Source organism: Myxine glutinosa, chromosome 2, assembly GCF_964187855.1.
Source record: "Myxine glutinosa chromosome 2, kmMyxGlut1.1, whole genome shotgun sequence".
Classification (NCBI taxonomy): Eukaryota; Metazoa; Chordata; class Myxini; order Myxiniformes; family Myxinidae; genus Myxine; species Myxine glutinosa.
The window spans coordinates 55,232,207-55,245,340 of NC_136262.1; the positions used below are offsets into that span (position 1 = coordinate 55,232,207).

At 42.7% G+C, this 13,134-nt stretch overlaps 1 protein-coding gene across 4 annotated transcripts in view; it reads right to left on the minus strand.

Annotated features, from left to right (window-relative positions):
• The window catches only part of LOC137421785 (myelin transcription factor 1-like protein), a 253,738-nt gene that overhangs the window by 185,114 nt on the left and 55,490 nt on the right, over positions 1 to 13,134 (minus strand). For all 4 annotated transcript variants that reach the window (XM_068108183.2, XM_068108181.2, XM_068108184.2 and 1 more), the window contains exons 3-6: positions 955 to 1,055; positions 768 to 822; positions 490 to 514; positions 94 to 281 (exon numbers count right to left, since the gene is read on the minus strand). In XM_068108183.2, the coding sequence (XP_067964284.2) occupies positions 94 to 281; positions 490 to 514; positions 768 to 822; positions 955 to 1,055 (369 nt within the window). The remainder of the gene's footprint in view (positions 1 to 93; positions 282 to 489; positions 515 to 767; positions 823 to 954; positions 1,056 to 13,134) is intronic.

Below are 13,134 nucleotides of genomic sequence, written 5' to 3' on the forward strand. Positions count from 1 at the left end.
CTATCAGTATAAAGGGTTAAACAGACCCACACGTAGGAAATGCACAATAGAATAAATGGCAACAGACAATGGACCGTGCGAACCACTTCATACCAGGCTTGCTCTCAGCAGCCCCAACTTTTGGCGAATCAGCCCCAGAGGGAGAAGATACTGCGCTGGGTTTGAGCAAGGCTAGGATGGGTGATTCATCCTGCCAAGGGGGTGACGAAACTCGTTTTGGTCCTGGCTCAGCATCCCACTCATCATCTCTCCTTCGCTTGCCTTGTGACATGCTGTAAGTGCTGCAAGAAATGGAGGGGTGCCCCTAAACTGTGACAGTACCTGTAAGATTTGGTTGTCTCTCAATGACTTTCTTTCCCTCTCTGGTCATTATCGTTATGCTTTTTCTTTATCAGTTCCATCAGGGCACTTAAAAAATCATCTGATAAAAACCAGGGTGTGTTGTCAAATAAATGAATGTCACAGATACAAAGGAGGACTGAACCTCACCTGAATGCTTCTTGAAAAATTGCATCTGATCACAAAAAAGGAAAACAGAGCACAAAATAAAACAGTTGCAAAATGGTGTTATCCTGCATTTTTCTAGCTCTTCTGACCTGATAAAAATCCCTTTTAGCATTTCAGCTAAAACGGTATATTGAGGGTAGGGAGGATATACTGAGCTTCCTGACAATGAGGTTCTCCATCAGACAAAGTAGACTTTTATCTCCTAAATACCATTCATGTTGGGAAAGTGTTTTGGAAGTACAGTCCAGCAAAAGGCGTACCTTTCCCGGCATTTGTGCGAGCAGTCAGCCTCACATCTTCCGCTTTCAATTCCATCTGGAAGAAAAATACGGTGCAAGTTCAACTTTGTGCTTCGCCCTCATCAAAGGATGAAACACTCTATAAAATGCCTAAAGTGTCTCAAAGTGTGGTGTGTGCTGATAAAAAGGATGTTGTGAGCTAACACACCGTATGCACATTAAGACGCGCAGCTTCACGTTGGAAGGCCAATGCCTCACCCCGTGGCCCACCCCAGTGGGCAGCTAGCAGCTCCGAGCCAAAGCCATTGTCTGTTGGGAATGATGAAGTTATCCACATGGTCAACTAAACTAATTTTGGGAAAATGTTTTTCAAACTCTTCAAGGAGACTTAACCTCAAAATTCCAAAAATGAAGGTATTAAGTAATATTATAAAGGGGCAATTGGATTATGTGAGGAAACACCAGTAAAGATAGAGGGCACTCGGTCCCTCAAATCAGTGTATCAAACAAGTCATGTAAATAAATCGATGGCTTAGCTTTCCTGTTCCTCTGATGTCGTTGCTTGTTAGTATTTTATAGATAGCCAAGTAGTCATCCACATCATAATTATGCTTCTGCACATGTTATGAATTAACTTTCATATGCGAGGGTAGTTCAAGGATGATGTGGACTGTTTATTCAAGAGATATCAAAACTACAGGGAAGTCATTAAAAGGACCTATGTCTCAAGGTATTTCCCTACTACACATTCTTACTTGTCATATCGATGTGGCCGTCCTTTGATGCGTCGTAGAAATATCGTTGGAATCGGTACACAGCCATTTCAGGATACGTGCTTTGGCATCTTATCAATGTGTAAACTTAATGTTAACCTAGATGTTCTTTGGTTGGTCCAAAAAGGAGACGACCACAACATGTTAAGTCTGAACTGTATGGGGAACGAATTGAAGGAGAACAACTGCATGGAAAATGCAAACAAACTCCCAAACACATCTCTGTTAGAGTCAAAGCTGTGGTCACATTTGCCATGCGAGGGCGGTCATTACAGCACAGTAAAGTCATGTCCTGAGACAACATCTTGGCCATTTTTGTGTATTGCTCGTCTCACTTAATTTCACGAGTGACTGCACTACTACATGCGTTGATAGTTTTCCTATATTCAAGAAAATCCACATGAATGAAACCATTAAATTCCTACAACACTATTGCCATAAACTTTCCGATTGATGGCTGAATGTTGGACCTTTTGGTGATGGAGACCATATGTCTCCACCCGAAGATGGCTCGCTTTTACTTTGGCATGAAATGATAGACCCTGGTCTCTTCGCATGTCACAATCGTCTTCAAGAAATCATCTCTCTCCCTCCAGTTGTGTTACGGGTGCTCTGTTGAAATGGCCACGCAAGTTACTTTTCATCAAACTTGAAGTCATTGGTACCCACCTTGCACTAACCATAGTGACTTCCAAGTGAGAACAAATGATTGATTTTCCACTTTCATCAATGATGTCCAATTATTTTGAAATGCAGTTTCTTGCAGTCAAGGCTGACAGGATGGCCTAGAGGTATCTGACAGGATGGCCTAGAGGTATGCACACTCGCCTCCAAGCTGTCCAGCCTGGGTTTGAATCCCGATCCAACTATAAACTGTCAGTTTGGTGTTTCACAGGCAGGGTGATTCATCAATGTGTGTGCTGTCCCTCAGATAGACGTTAAACCGGGAGTCCCATCTGCCAGCATGTGTTTGTGGACGTTAAATATCCCATGGTGTCCTTCTCAAAGTGTAGGAGAGTATTGCCGGCACCATGGCAAAATTCCAAATTCCTGCCCTAACTAGATGAATGTCAGGCCTTGCCAGCCGGTTTGTGAAGACTTGGCCCAAGATTCCCCTGGCTGACCCCACAGGGTGGGATAATAGTGGCAGTTAAACAAGAAGAAGAAGAAGAAGAAGAAGAAGAAGGTCTAGCAGCCAGGTGATTCTCCAAGATTATTTGTTCAACACATTTGATGTTTGCTTGAGTGACAGCAGATGGTTGTCTGTCAGCTTACTCAAGCTCGCTCACCAATTCACCGCCATTTTTTTAACTCAATGCACCATTTGAGCATACGATTACATGAAAGACAAACAACATCAAATTGTACAGACAGTTTTCTGTGATTTTCTGTTGGTTTGATGTTCTCCTCCATAAGCAACTTAATGATACACCACTGCTTCATAGCACATTTAACATTTTGGCTGCCAGATTGATTTTACCCAGAACAAGTTGACCGTTATTGATATATAACTTCCGCTATAACTTGTAGAAATCAGAAGACACAGTATAAATGGATAAAATATCAATATTGAACTATTATTTTTACGTTCTGCAATGAGATGTCCACATCAACCTTGAAATGTCTTTCAAAAAGTCTTATGAGGTCATTTCAGTTGTGCAATAATGATGTATAAAGCAAGTTTTACTGTTTTTCAGAGTTTAATTTTAATAAGGAAGAGAAGGAATATTTTAGGGAAGAGTGGTGTATCAAAGGGAATAGCTGAATATAATAAACTGATCATTTACCGGTGTGTAAATTTTTGACTTTACACTGGCAGCATATTACGGGGCTGGCAGGATGGACTAGAGTCACTAGACTCTAGAGGTAAGTACACTCGCCTCTAATCTGTCTGGCCTGGGTTTGAATCCCGACCCACCTACAAACTGTCATCCCGGTGTTTCCCAGGCAAGATGATTCACCAATGTGTGTGCCCAATGGACATTAAACTAACTGTCCCGTCTGCTGGGATTAGTTTGTGGACATTAAAGATCTCACGGTGTCGTTCACAAAGAGTAGGTGAGATATCGCCAGCACCGTAAATAAATTCAACATTCCTGCCCAAATCATAGTCGACGGTCAGACCGGGCCAACCGGTTCATGAAAGACTTGGGACCAAGCTTCCTTCTTCCTTCTGGGCAAACCCCAACAAGAACGTGAGAATAATTGTGCCATTAAAGAAGAAGAAGACTGGCACCATATTGCAGAACCATATTACCATGCCAACAATTGTATCTCGAGAAAAATCACACCACCTGCCAAGTGTAATGTCATTATTATATTTTAGCTTATTTTTTATTTATATAGAAGGTCGAGGCTTGTGGATGACCGAGAGCACACAACAGAACAGCTAGAACATGGTGGAAAACAGTGAAATGCACCAACAGCAGCTTGGAGGGACAATGAAAATAAAGACGAGTTACTGCACTGTAGGTACAAGAAGGAAGCCGGACATTAACAATACATACACACACATGCACACAAACCAACTGAGACACTTGGAGAATGTTTACCTGAAATAGTCACAATGCTGGCCTTCACAAATATAATTTGCTCCAATAGTTGGGGAAAGAGCAATGGCAGGACCTTACATTATTGATCTGAATATACGTACTGTATTCAACGCAAGTGCTGTTAATTTTGCACAAATATTGTTGATTAATTCCAATTGATGCACAAGTATTGATTTTGTTGATAAATATTTTACCAGATTATCGATATGCTAGGGCTAGTTAAGATCTGCCAGTTTTAGGTATTATTCACATGATGACATCAACTTGTTTTTCATGTTCTGCACACAAATATGAGAAAAAGAAAAACGTTGTGCTGTCATAATAAAATAGATTCCATGCTGTCCTGAATATAAAGGTCTAATGTGTGAGGAGCTCAAAAAATGTCAGAAGGATCCCAAATCAACAAATGGCTAAGCTATGTGTGTGATATATCACGATGGTGAATTCACATTTTTGTGTAGGTTAAATGGACAGATACGAGTATAATTGGAAAAGCCAGCACTTGCAGGACAATGTTATTATGATCGCTAATAAAAGCACAGGTTGAGCAACTTGGTCATAAGATATGGCTTCCTTCATCAATGGTCCAGAAGGGAGAGATGAAAAGCAGAATAAAAACCAAAACTATTATGAAATAATAGGCAAAGAGATGAGAGGAGAGAGAGACACATTTCTCATATGGATTAACAACGCTTTGGAAGAAGTGTGCAGGCAAGCAGAAATAGAAAGACACACACACACACACACACACACACACACACACACACACACACACACACACACACACACACACACACACACACACACACACACACTTTGAGACCTGGGGGAGGGGTCTCCAATCCGTTTCACCTTCTGAAACCCGCACATGGAGATCACAACCAATGGGACGAGACACACACACACACACACACACACACACACACACACACACACACACACACGGTTGGGGAAATAAACCCACATGAATGATGAAAATGATGGATGGATGAAAATGGATCAGAAATGGTTGTTAGCTATTTCTTCACGAAAAGCGAAAATCAGGGTTAGGCATTCGGTTCCGTATGTGCGTACGTGTGGCGTACGTGTTTGCATTTTAAAAATTCATTTTCCCAGCAACCGTTGGTCCGATTGACACGAAATTTTACCATAGGAGCGCCTCCGCCTGTAGACTATTTTTATTAATAATTATGTCATAGGTCATGTGGTACGGACGCCATCTTGGAAAAACGTTGCACCTCTATATCTCCCAAACCGCTCAATGGAAAAAGTTTAAACAAGGCTCATTGTCAAGTATTCCCCATGGGGAATAATACATGTTGATGATGATGTCATCGGTGCCTTTATTATGACGTCATAATTCGACAAGTACAACGCTTGATCTGATCAGTATGAAAAAAAACTTTCCTCTGCAACTGGTAGTCCGATGGACACAACATTTTCAGAATATGAGGAGCTCCTCCTTTAGAATTTTTTTGAATGATAATTATTATGACGTCATAGGTCACGTGGTACAGGCGTCATCCTGGAAAAATTTCGCACCTCTATATCTCTGAAACCACTCCATGGAAAAAATTGAGACCTGGCTCATTGTCAACTACTCCCCATGGAGAATAAGATCTGTTAATGATGAGGTCATCGGTGTCTTTGTTATGACATCATAAATCGACAGGTATCGATCAACACTTATCCGATCAATATGAATTTGTTTTTCTCAGCAACTGTTGATCTGATGGGCACAACATTTTCACCATAGGAGCGCCTCCTCCTGTTGAATATTTTAATGATAATCATGACATCATAGGTTATGTGGTATAGTTGCCATCTTGGAAAAACAGAAAAACATCTAGTGTCTGAGCCACGATGAAAAACGTTGCACCTATATATCTCCAAAACCGCTCCATGGAAAAAACTGAAACGTGGCTCATTGTAAATAACTCCATATGGGGAATGGGTGTTGTTAACAATGGCGTCATTGGTGCCGTAATTATGACGTCATAATTCAACAGTGACAACGTTTCGTCTGATCAGTTTGAAATTGATTGAGTGTGATCTATGCATCAATTATATTAGAGAATATAAATTTATGATGTCATCGCTCACGTGGTCTGGCAGCCATATTGGAACAAAGGGAAAAAACAAAAACGTTAAAAAACAGAAGAGTTGGCTCACACCAAGTTGACTGCACAGGGTAAGTATTCTATGAACACCACCTAGTTAGTATGTGTGATTAGATACATTGCCCTGCCCTTTGTACAGGGGATTGGGGGGAATGTGTTGCAAGATTAGCATGTTTCATCCCTGGTGTGATTTTCCCTCTTTCTAACCACTTTCAATTCCAAAATCCACTATCAATCCATAAAACAATCTTTCAATCCATCAATCCATTTTTTGACCACATACTAGTTTGCCTGTCCTGGGAGATGTCACTTCCAAGCTGATATTCCCTGTGACTCCCCAACACCCTTCACCCCCTTGCCTCTTTTAACCCCATACCCACACTGGAAACTACCCTTTCCTCATTTAGCATCAATCCACCCATTCATCCCTCCATCTCCAATCCCTCATCCTCTCACTCCCCAACCTCCACTTCCCATGTTTCCATAAAAACCCTTCCCTCTTCATCCGACATCCGTCCCAATCCCCCATCCTTTCACTCCCCAACCTCTATTTTCCATGCTCCCTTCAAAACTCTCCTTCTTCATCCAACTTCCATCCAAATCCCTCACCATTTTTGCCTCCGAATCACTGTTCCCTGTACCTCCCGAAAACCCTTTTAACCCCAAATGGGCTAACAAACCCTTCATTGTGTGAAACACAAATAATCCTTTGGTTTAAATAAATTTCTTTCCTTCCTACCCTGCATTTTCCAAAATTTAAAACATGATACGATGCTTTTTACATTGAGAGTCGCTCGCAGTGCTAAAATTGAGAGAATCCTGCCAGAGGATTCTTCCAAAAGGCTGTCCACTGGTCAGTAGCAGGGGATTCTTCTGGAAGGAACTCGACGACTCTGCGAGCCCGGAGCCAATGAATAGAGACCTTGAGCAGGTAGGAAGGGCTGTCTCCTTACCATGCCCCACACGAGCCTCAATAAAAGCGAAGTGAGCAAGTGAACAAGCTTCAACCAGCGTCCGCGGATGCTCACCAACTCGTTGGGTCGCGGAGTTATCCGTGGCTTGTCGGCTTCAGGTTTGGTGGTCAGGGAGTGGGTCTGAGAGACCCCTCTCATGATAGCCTCTGACCCCAAATCCGTAACAACATACAAATATAACATATATATATATATATATATATATATATATATATATATATATATATATATATATATATATATATATATATATATATATATATATACATTCTGCATCAACATCGCCATGTTTCGATGTTGAAATGCTTCGAAGCAGGTGGGCTGAAGTTGGGAGATGTCCGTGGTACCACTGGCCCCCATCCTCCTCCATCCCTCAAGGGCAGAGAAACAGCAGCTTTTTGCTCCTCATCATGATGCTAAAATAGAAATGCTTTTGTAGTTATATGGGTCAGCAAACGAAAGATGTGGAGCTTTTATTTGTCACCTGCAAAGCGGTGCTTTTGGTGTAGTACAGGTCTGTTCAGTCCTGAATCGCGAAGGCACTTTGAACCTCGCTAATAGCAATTTGATAACTTGCAATAATTGTAGTAATAGGTAAAAGCACTGCGGTATCGCGAGCACTTTCTTGGTCCTACAAACGGCAGGCATGTGTAACGAGGGTGGCCTTTTAGCATGTAAAAGTAGTGCCTCATTTGGCGAGATCGGCTTCTGCCAAGGCAACTCAGCATCTCATAAAACCTGGAAATGTTTCATAACACGCAGGCCTGTCCTCCTGTTCCAGTGTCCTTGCGGACAGACTCCACCATAACCCAAGCAACTGCACCGATGGCACACAAAGTATCACCGTCCAATCGATGCAGCAAAAGCATGTGCAAGCATGAGCATGAGGTCAAAACATGGTGGATCTGCCATCTGGGCAACAAGATGTGCATAGTGAAAAGGCTCTCAGGATGTTTCGACAAACCGGGTGAGGAATCATTCTACATGATGTTTAATCTCATGAGAAAGCATTTCATCCCATATAGTGTTCTTCATTTATTCAATACGATTACCTCAAAGTCACTAGCTACGCATGTTGAGAGCAAACCGAAAACTTTCTCAGCTGTCACTTACAAAGGTAGAACATGGTGTCTCCTTTTGTGTGTGACATATTTAACACAGCCCTCTTGTTCTTCTCTTTTTACTTTGTTGGCAAAACAATATTCCATCCTTCTTTTTGTAATATTATGATAACACCGGCATTCTGAAACACATCCACAGCATATTGGTTGAAAACTTTCGGGAAACGTTCTATATTCCTGTCCATCTGTCCTTCCCTTCTGCAGAACTCTCAAACAGTGCTCGTCACTGAATTATGGATGTAGTTACGAGCGCCGAATTCTCAGAACAGTAAGACTTCATTATTGATGGAGTCTCGTGTCATGCAACTGATTCCAAGCATACCTGAAGCATCCCAATCCCGAAGCCCCGTCCTCTTTCGGACAGATTTTAATATGTGTGCACTAAAAAGGCATTGCCTTTCGATACGGAGCACTACGATGCATTTGCCTTGGAAATATACGACCTCGGTGGATGAAAAGACAGCCCATTGCATTTCAACAAGGAAAGAAGGAGGCATTAGTGAACTCCAAAACTTCAAGAAAAGATGCTGCCTCTTACATGATGGCAGAATTGTGTTTTGTAGAACTGGTTGCTTATTGCACTTGAACATTTGCAAGTCCCATTCAATAATAACCTCTATTGACTGTTGATCAATACTTGCTGGTATTTGTCCTTTTTCAGGTGAAGCTGGATTGGCCACCCAATTGTACTCAGGTGAACGTAATTTCAGTTATCATGACACCGGGTTGCATCAGCAGAAGACCAAACGAGGCCGCGGTAAATGTGCTCAGGACAACCAACAAGGAACATAGTTTATTTATAGTTTTTGTCCCTATCTCTAAATGGTGAAGAATCACTTTAAAAAATAGAACGGGCACATGGTAGAGCCACGCTGAACCGTTTACGTTTTGTATCTGATACTGCATCAACATGGCCAGTGGTACCACGGACAGCTCCCAACTTCACCCCACCTGCTTCGAAGCATAGGCCACATCTGGAGTGAACCAAAATCAAATTGGCTGGTTCTTGTCACCTACCCAACCCATCCACCTACTTTTGTAATAACGTGTTCACAATTTTTTGAAATTGTTTTTGGCAATATTACTCAATGGTGAAGAATCACTTAGAAAATGAAAAAATCCTCGTATCCAGATCTGTATTTGAATCGCCAAAATCGATTCGTCTTTGCCACACACCGAACCAGTCCGCCAAGACTCGTCTGAATCCGTCCGCACCATTTTGAGATATCGTGCTACATATGGGTTTCAGCCATATGGAAAGGTGGAAAAGGGTGGAAATGCGAATGGTTCGGTGGATGTGTGGAGTATCGTTGAGAGAGAGGAAGACAAATGATGAATTGTGAAAGATGATGGGAATAGAGCCTGTGATGGATGCTGTGAAGAGAAACAGGTTGAGATGGTTTGGTCATGTGTTGAGGAAGGATGAAAGTGACTGGTTGAGAAGAGTGATGGAAATGAATGTAGAAGGAAGTAGAGGACGGGGAAGACCGAGCAAGACTTGGCTAAAGATGGTGGAAGAAGAAATGCGGGCAAGGGGGTTAACAAGGAGAGATGCAGAAAATAGGACAAAATGGAGAAGATTGTCATGGGGACCGCAAGGCTAACCCCCGCTCTAGCAGGGAAAATGGCCTTAAAATGCCTGTTGTTGTTGTATATCAGTTTCAGCCCTATCACTCAAAGGTGAAGAATTGCTTTAAAAATTATCTGATCCGGATTCGAATCTTCACCAGAATTGAATCGCTTCTTCCTTGTCACACACCCAACCAGTCCACCCAGTTTCATTCAAATCCGTCCATAACTTTTTTAGATATACTGATCACAGACAGACAAACAGACAAACAGACAGGGGTGAAAACAGAACCTCCATCCACCTTCTGTGGCGAAGGTAATTAAGAAATTCTATTATCCGGATCCGGTTCCGGATCCGGTTCCGGATCTTCACCAAAATGGAATCAATACGTCCTGGTCACAGACCAAACCTGTCTACCAAGTTTAGTCCGACTCCATCCATAACTTTTTGAAATATCGTGCTCACAGACAGACAAACAGACAAAGAGGGGTGAAAACATAACCTCCATCCACCTTCGTTGGCAAAGGTAATGAAATCAAGTTAATAGCATTACCATGCCTATTTGGTAAATGTGGGACAAACTTTGAGAAAGCCCTTGTGAGATCAAAAACGCAAAAGACAATTAAGCAGTGAAATGAACAGTTTACAACTAGTAAACTTTTAGAATAGATCAAAAGTGCAGTTTGTCCGAAAGCAACATTAGAAGCCGCAAGACAATGGAAGAGCACCAGTGTCTAGAACATATAATCACCTATCACAGCTAAGGATGACTCGTGTGTCGATTAAAAGTCCTGCTTTCCTGATCCTAAAACCAAAAGGGTGTTGTAGTTTTGATGTGGTTAAGTTCTCACATGTGTTATGTATGGTACATTAACTATCCAGAACTGGCTATTGGGAAGGAAGGTGTTGGCAGATACATCATTGTGTGGGCCAGCTTTTGAAACGATATAGAGGTCTAGTCATGGCTGTGGGTGTATAAGCGGACTAATAACAATTTGAACACTGGCAATGACAAAGCCAACGACTTTTCGGATAGAATGCAATTTTTGCTGTTCGATCTCGGAAATTAAGCAAACTCAAGCCTGGTTAGTACTTTGGCAGGAGGCATTCATGGAAGGCTGGATGGTATTATAGGCCGAGTGAGAGCAGGATGGGTCATGTTTGTCTTTTTTAGAAGAACAAACTCATGGAAGAACAAGAAACAGTACTTGCGTCTGAGCTCTCTGCTCAGGGATTTGGACCCATGTGGAGTGAAATCCTACACTGAACCATTGTTGTGTGATGCATCCCCAAACATGCCTTCCTTCAGATGGGAATGTAAAGCCAGCCGTCCCGTCAGCACCCATCTTGGGTGTGGCTATTTAGGATTCCAAAGGGTCTCTTGAAAAGATATGTGCCGGTACCCTGGGAAGTATATTATTATTTAATATGCAGCTTGTGGCTGCTGGTTGCATCATTGCTGGGAATGCGGCTGTGGCTGCTGGTTGCATCATTGCTGGGAATGCGGCTGTGGCTGCTGGTTGCATCATTGCTGGGAATGCGGCTGTGGCTGCTGGTTGCATCATTGCTGTAAGTGCAGCTGTGGCTGCTGGTTGCATCATTGCTGGGAATGCGGCTGTGGCTGCTGGTTGCATCATTGCTGGGAATGCGGCTGTGGCTGCTGGTTGCATCATTGCTGTAAGTGCAGCTGTGGCTGCTGGTTGCATCATTTCTGGCAGTGCGGCTGTGGCTGCTGGTTGGATCATTGCTGGGAATGCAGCTGTGCCGCTGATGCAGTGTCCCCTGTTTCCAGTAGGCTGGTGCTAATTTAGCCGACTTCGGAAGGATGTCAGTCTGAGTCAACCCACCTGGTGTTATTTAACGGCACGACAGGGGCTCAAACTCAAGACCCCAATATCTTAAGCCAACCACCTTAACCGTTAAGGCAACACCAGGCCTGGCAATTATAATGCTCGGGTATCTTGGTTAAATATGACAGTGCAACACCAGGGATCTATCTCCATGTAGATGTCATATTTTATGTTATACTTTTGCTCTCCTCTTAATTTATTTTTCAGTATTGAGAAAAGTTTTTAACAACAGCTTTAAGTTCAAAACGATTGCCCCAAGCATACTATTAATGGCGTTTGTAATACTGTGTACTCATTTGTTTTTGTAGTGAAAAACAACAGCTGAATATGGTATCTATAAAAGTGTCCATTCTAAAGCACCTCATTCCCAGAGCATTTTAAAGTTGAGTGTACAAGCAATATCCTTCACATCCCACATGCTACATGTACACATTTCCACCGCATACAAAGCACACAAAAACCTGCCCTAACCTCCAGGTATTGTTAGCATTGTCAGAGATCACATCCATCATAAAATACATCCGTGTCACTGGAACCTTTACTAATTCTGCTTCTTGATACCAAAACACAACCTTAGCTAATAGTGATCCAGCAAAATTATTTAAATAAGAAATGCTTCATTGATCTCTTCCTATCTATTCAGCATCATGTACACTGGAATGGAAAGTGCGAAGCAACATGGAGGCCGTAGCCTCACAGGAAGGATTCATATTGTCTTTGGTACAGCCAAGTGTCTATCATTTGTCCGGTACTGTGATTCATGCATCCATCAACCTCTGCGCCATCAGTATAACAGACCATGACATTGCCAAACATCACTAACTGCCTTGACATGTAGCGTTCACTCCCTTTTCTTGTGAGTCTCTAGCCATACAGTGGAGAAGGATCAGCAGTTATCAGCTGAGCTTGGCATAAAGCAGAGTTATTATGAGGTAACTCACCTGCCGTCTCAGGAAGGATGAGATGTAAATGAAGAGCAGAGAGTGAGGTGATGGGTGGAGGCAACAGAAAGACAACGGTACGTGCCGAGCCGTCAGCTGCTTACCCAAAACCTACCCCCTCCCTTCTGCCAACAGCTCTCCGCCTTTCCGCCCCTACATCAGCCTCTCCTGGCCTCCCCATAGCAACGAGGACCAATCAGCTGCAGTTTCACCCAATCATACCCACAGCTCACTGGATATCCTGTAAGACCCCAATGGCTGGCTAAGAAGATGCCAGGCAAAATTCAAACCACTGGAGCTCTGTATAGAACAGGCTTTCTTCCCGAGACAAAAGTTGCAGGCAGTAATGGCAGCCGTGATTCGGTCAAATTCCCACTACAGACAATGGCATGACAGACACCTGCTACCGGCTGGCTTGGCGGCTTTTTCCGAACCTCTTGAGCCGTAGACAGATGTTCTGTTAAACCAGTAAACAAAAGCATCAGTA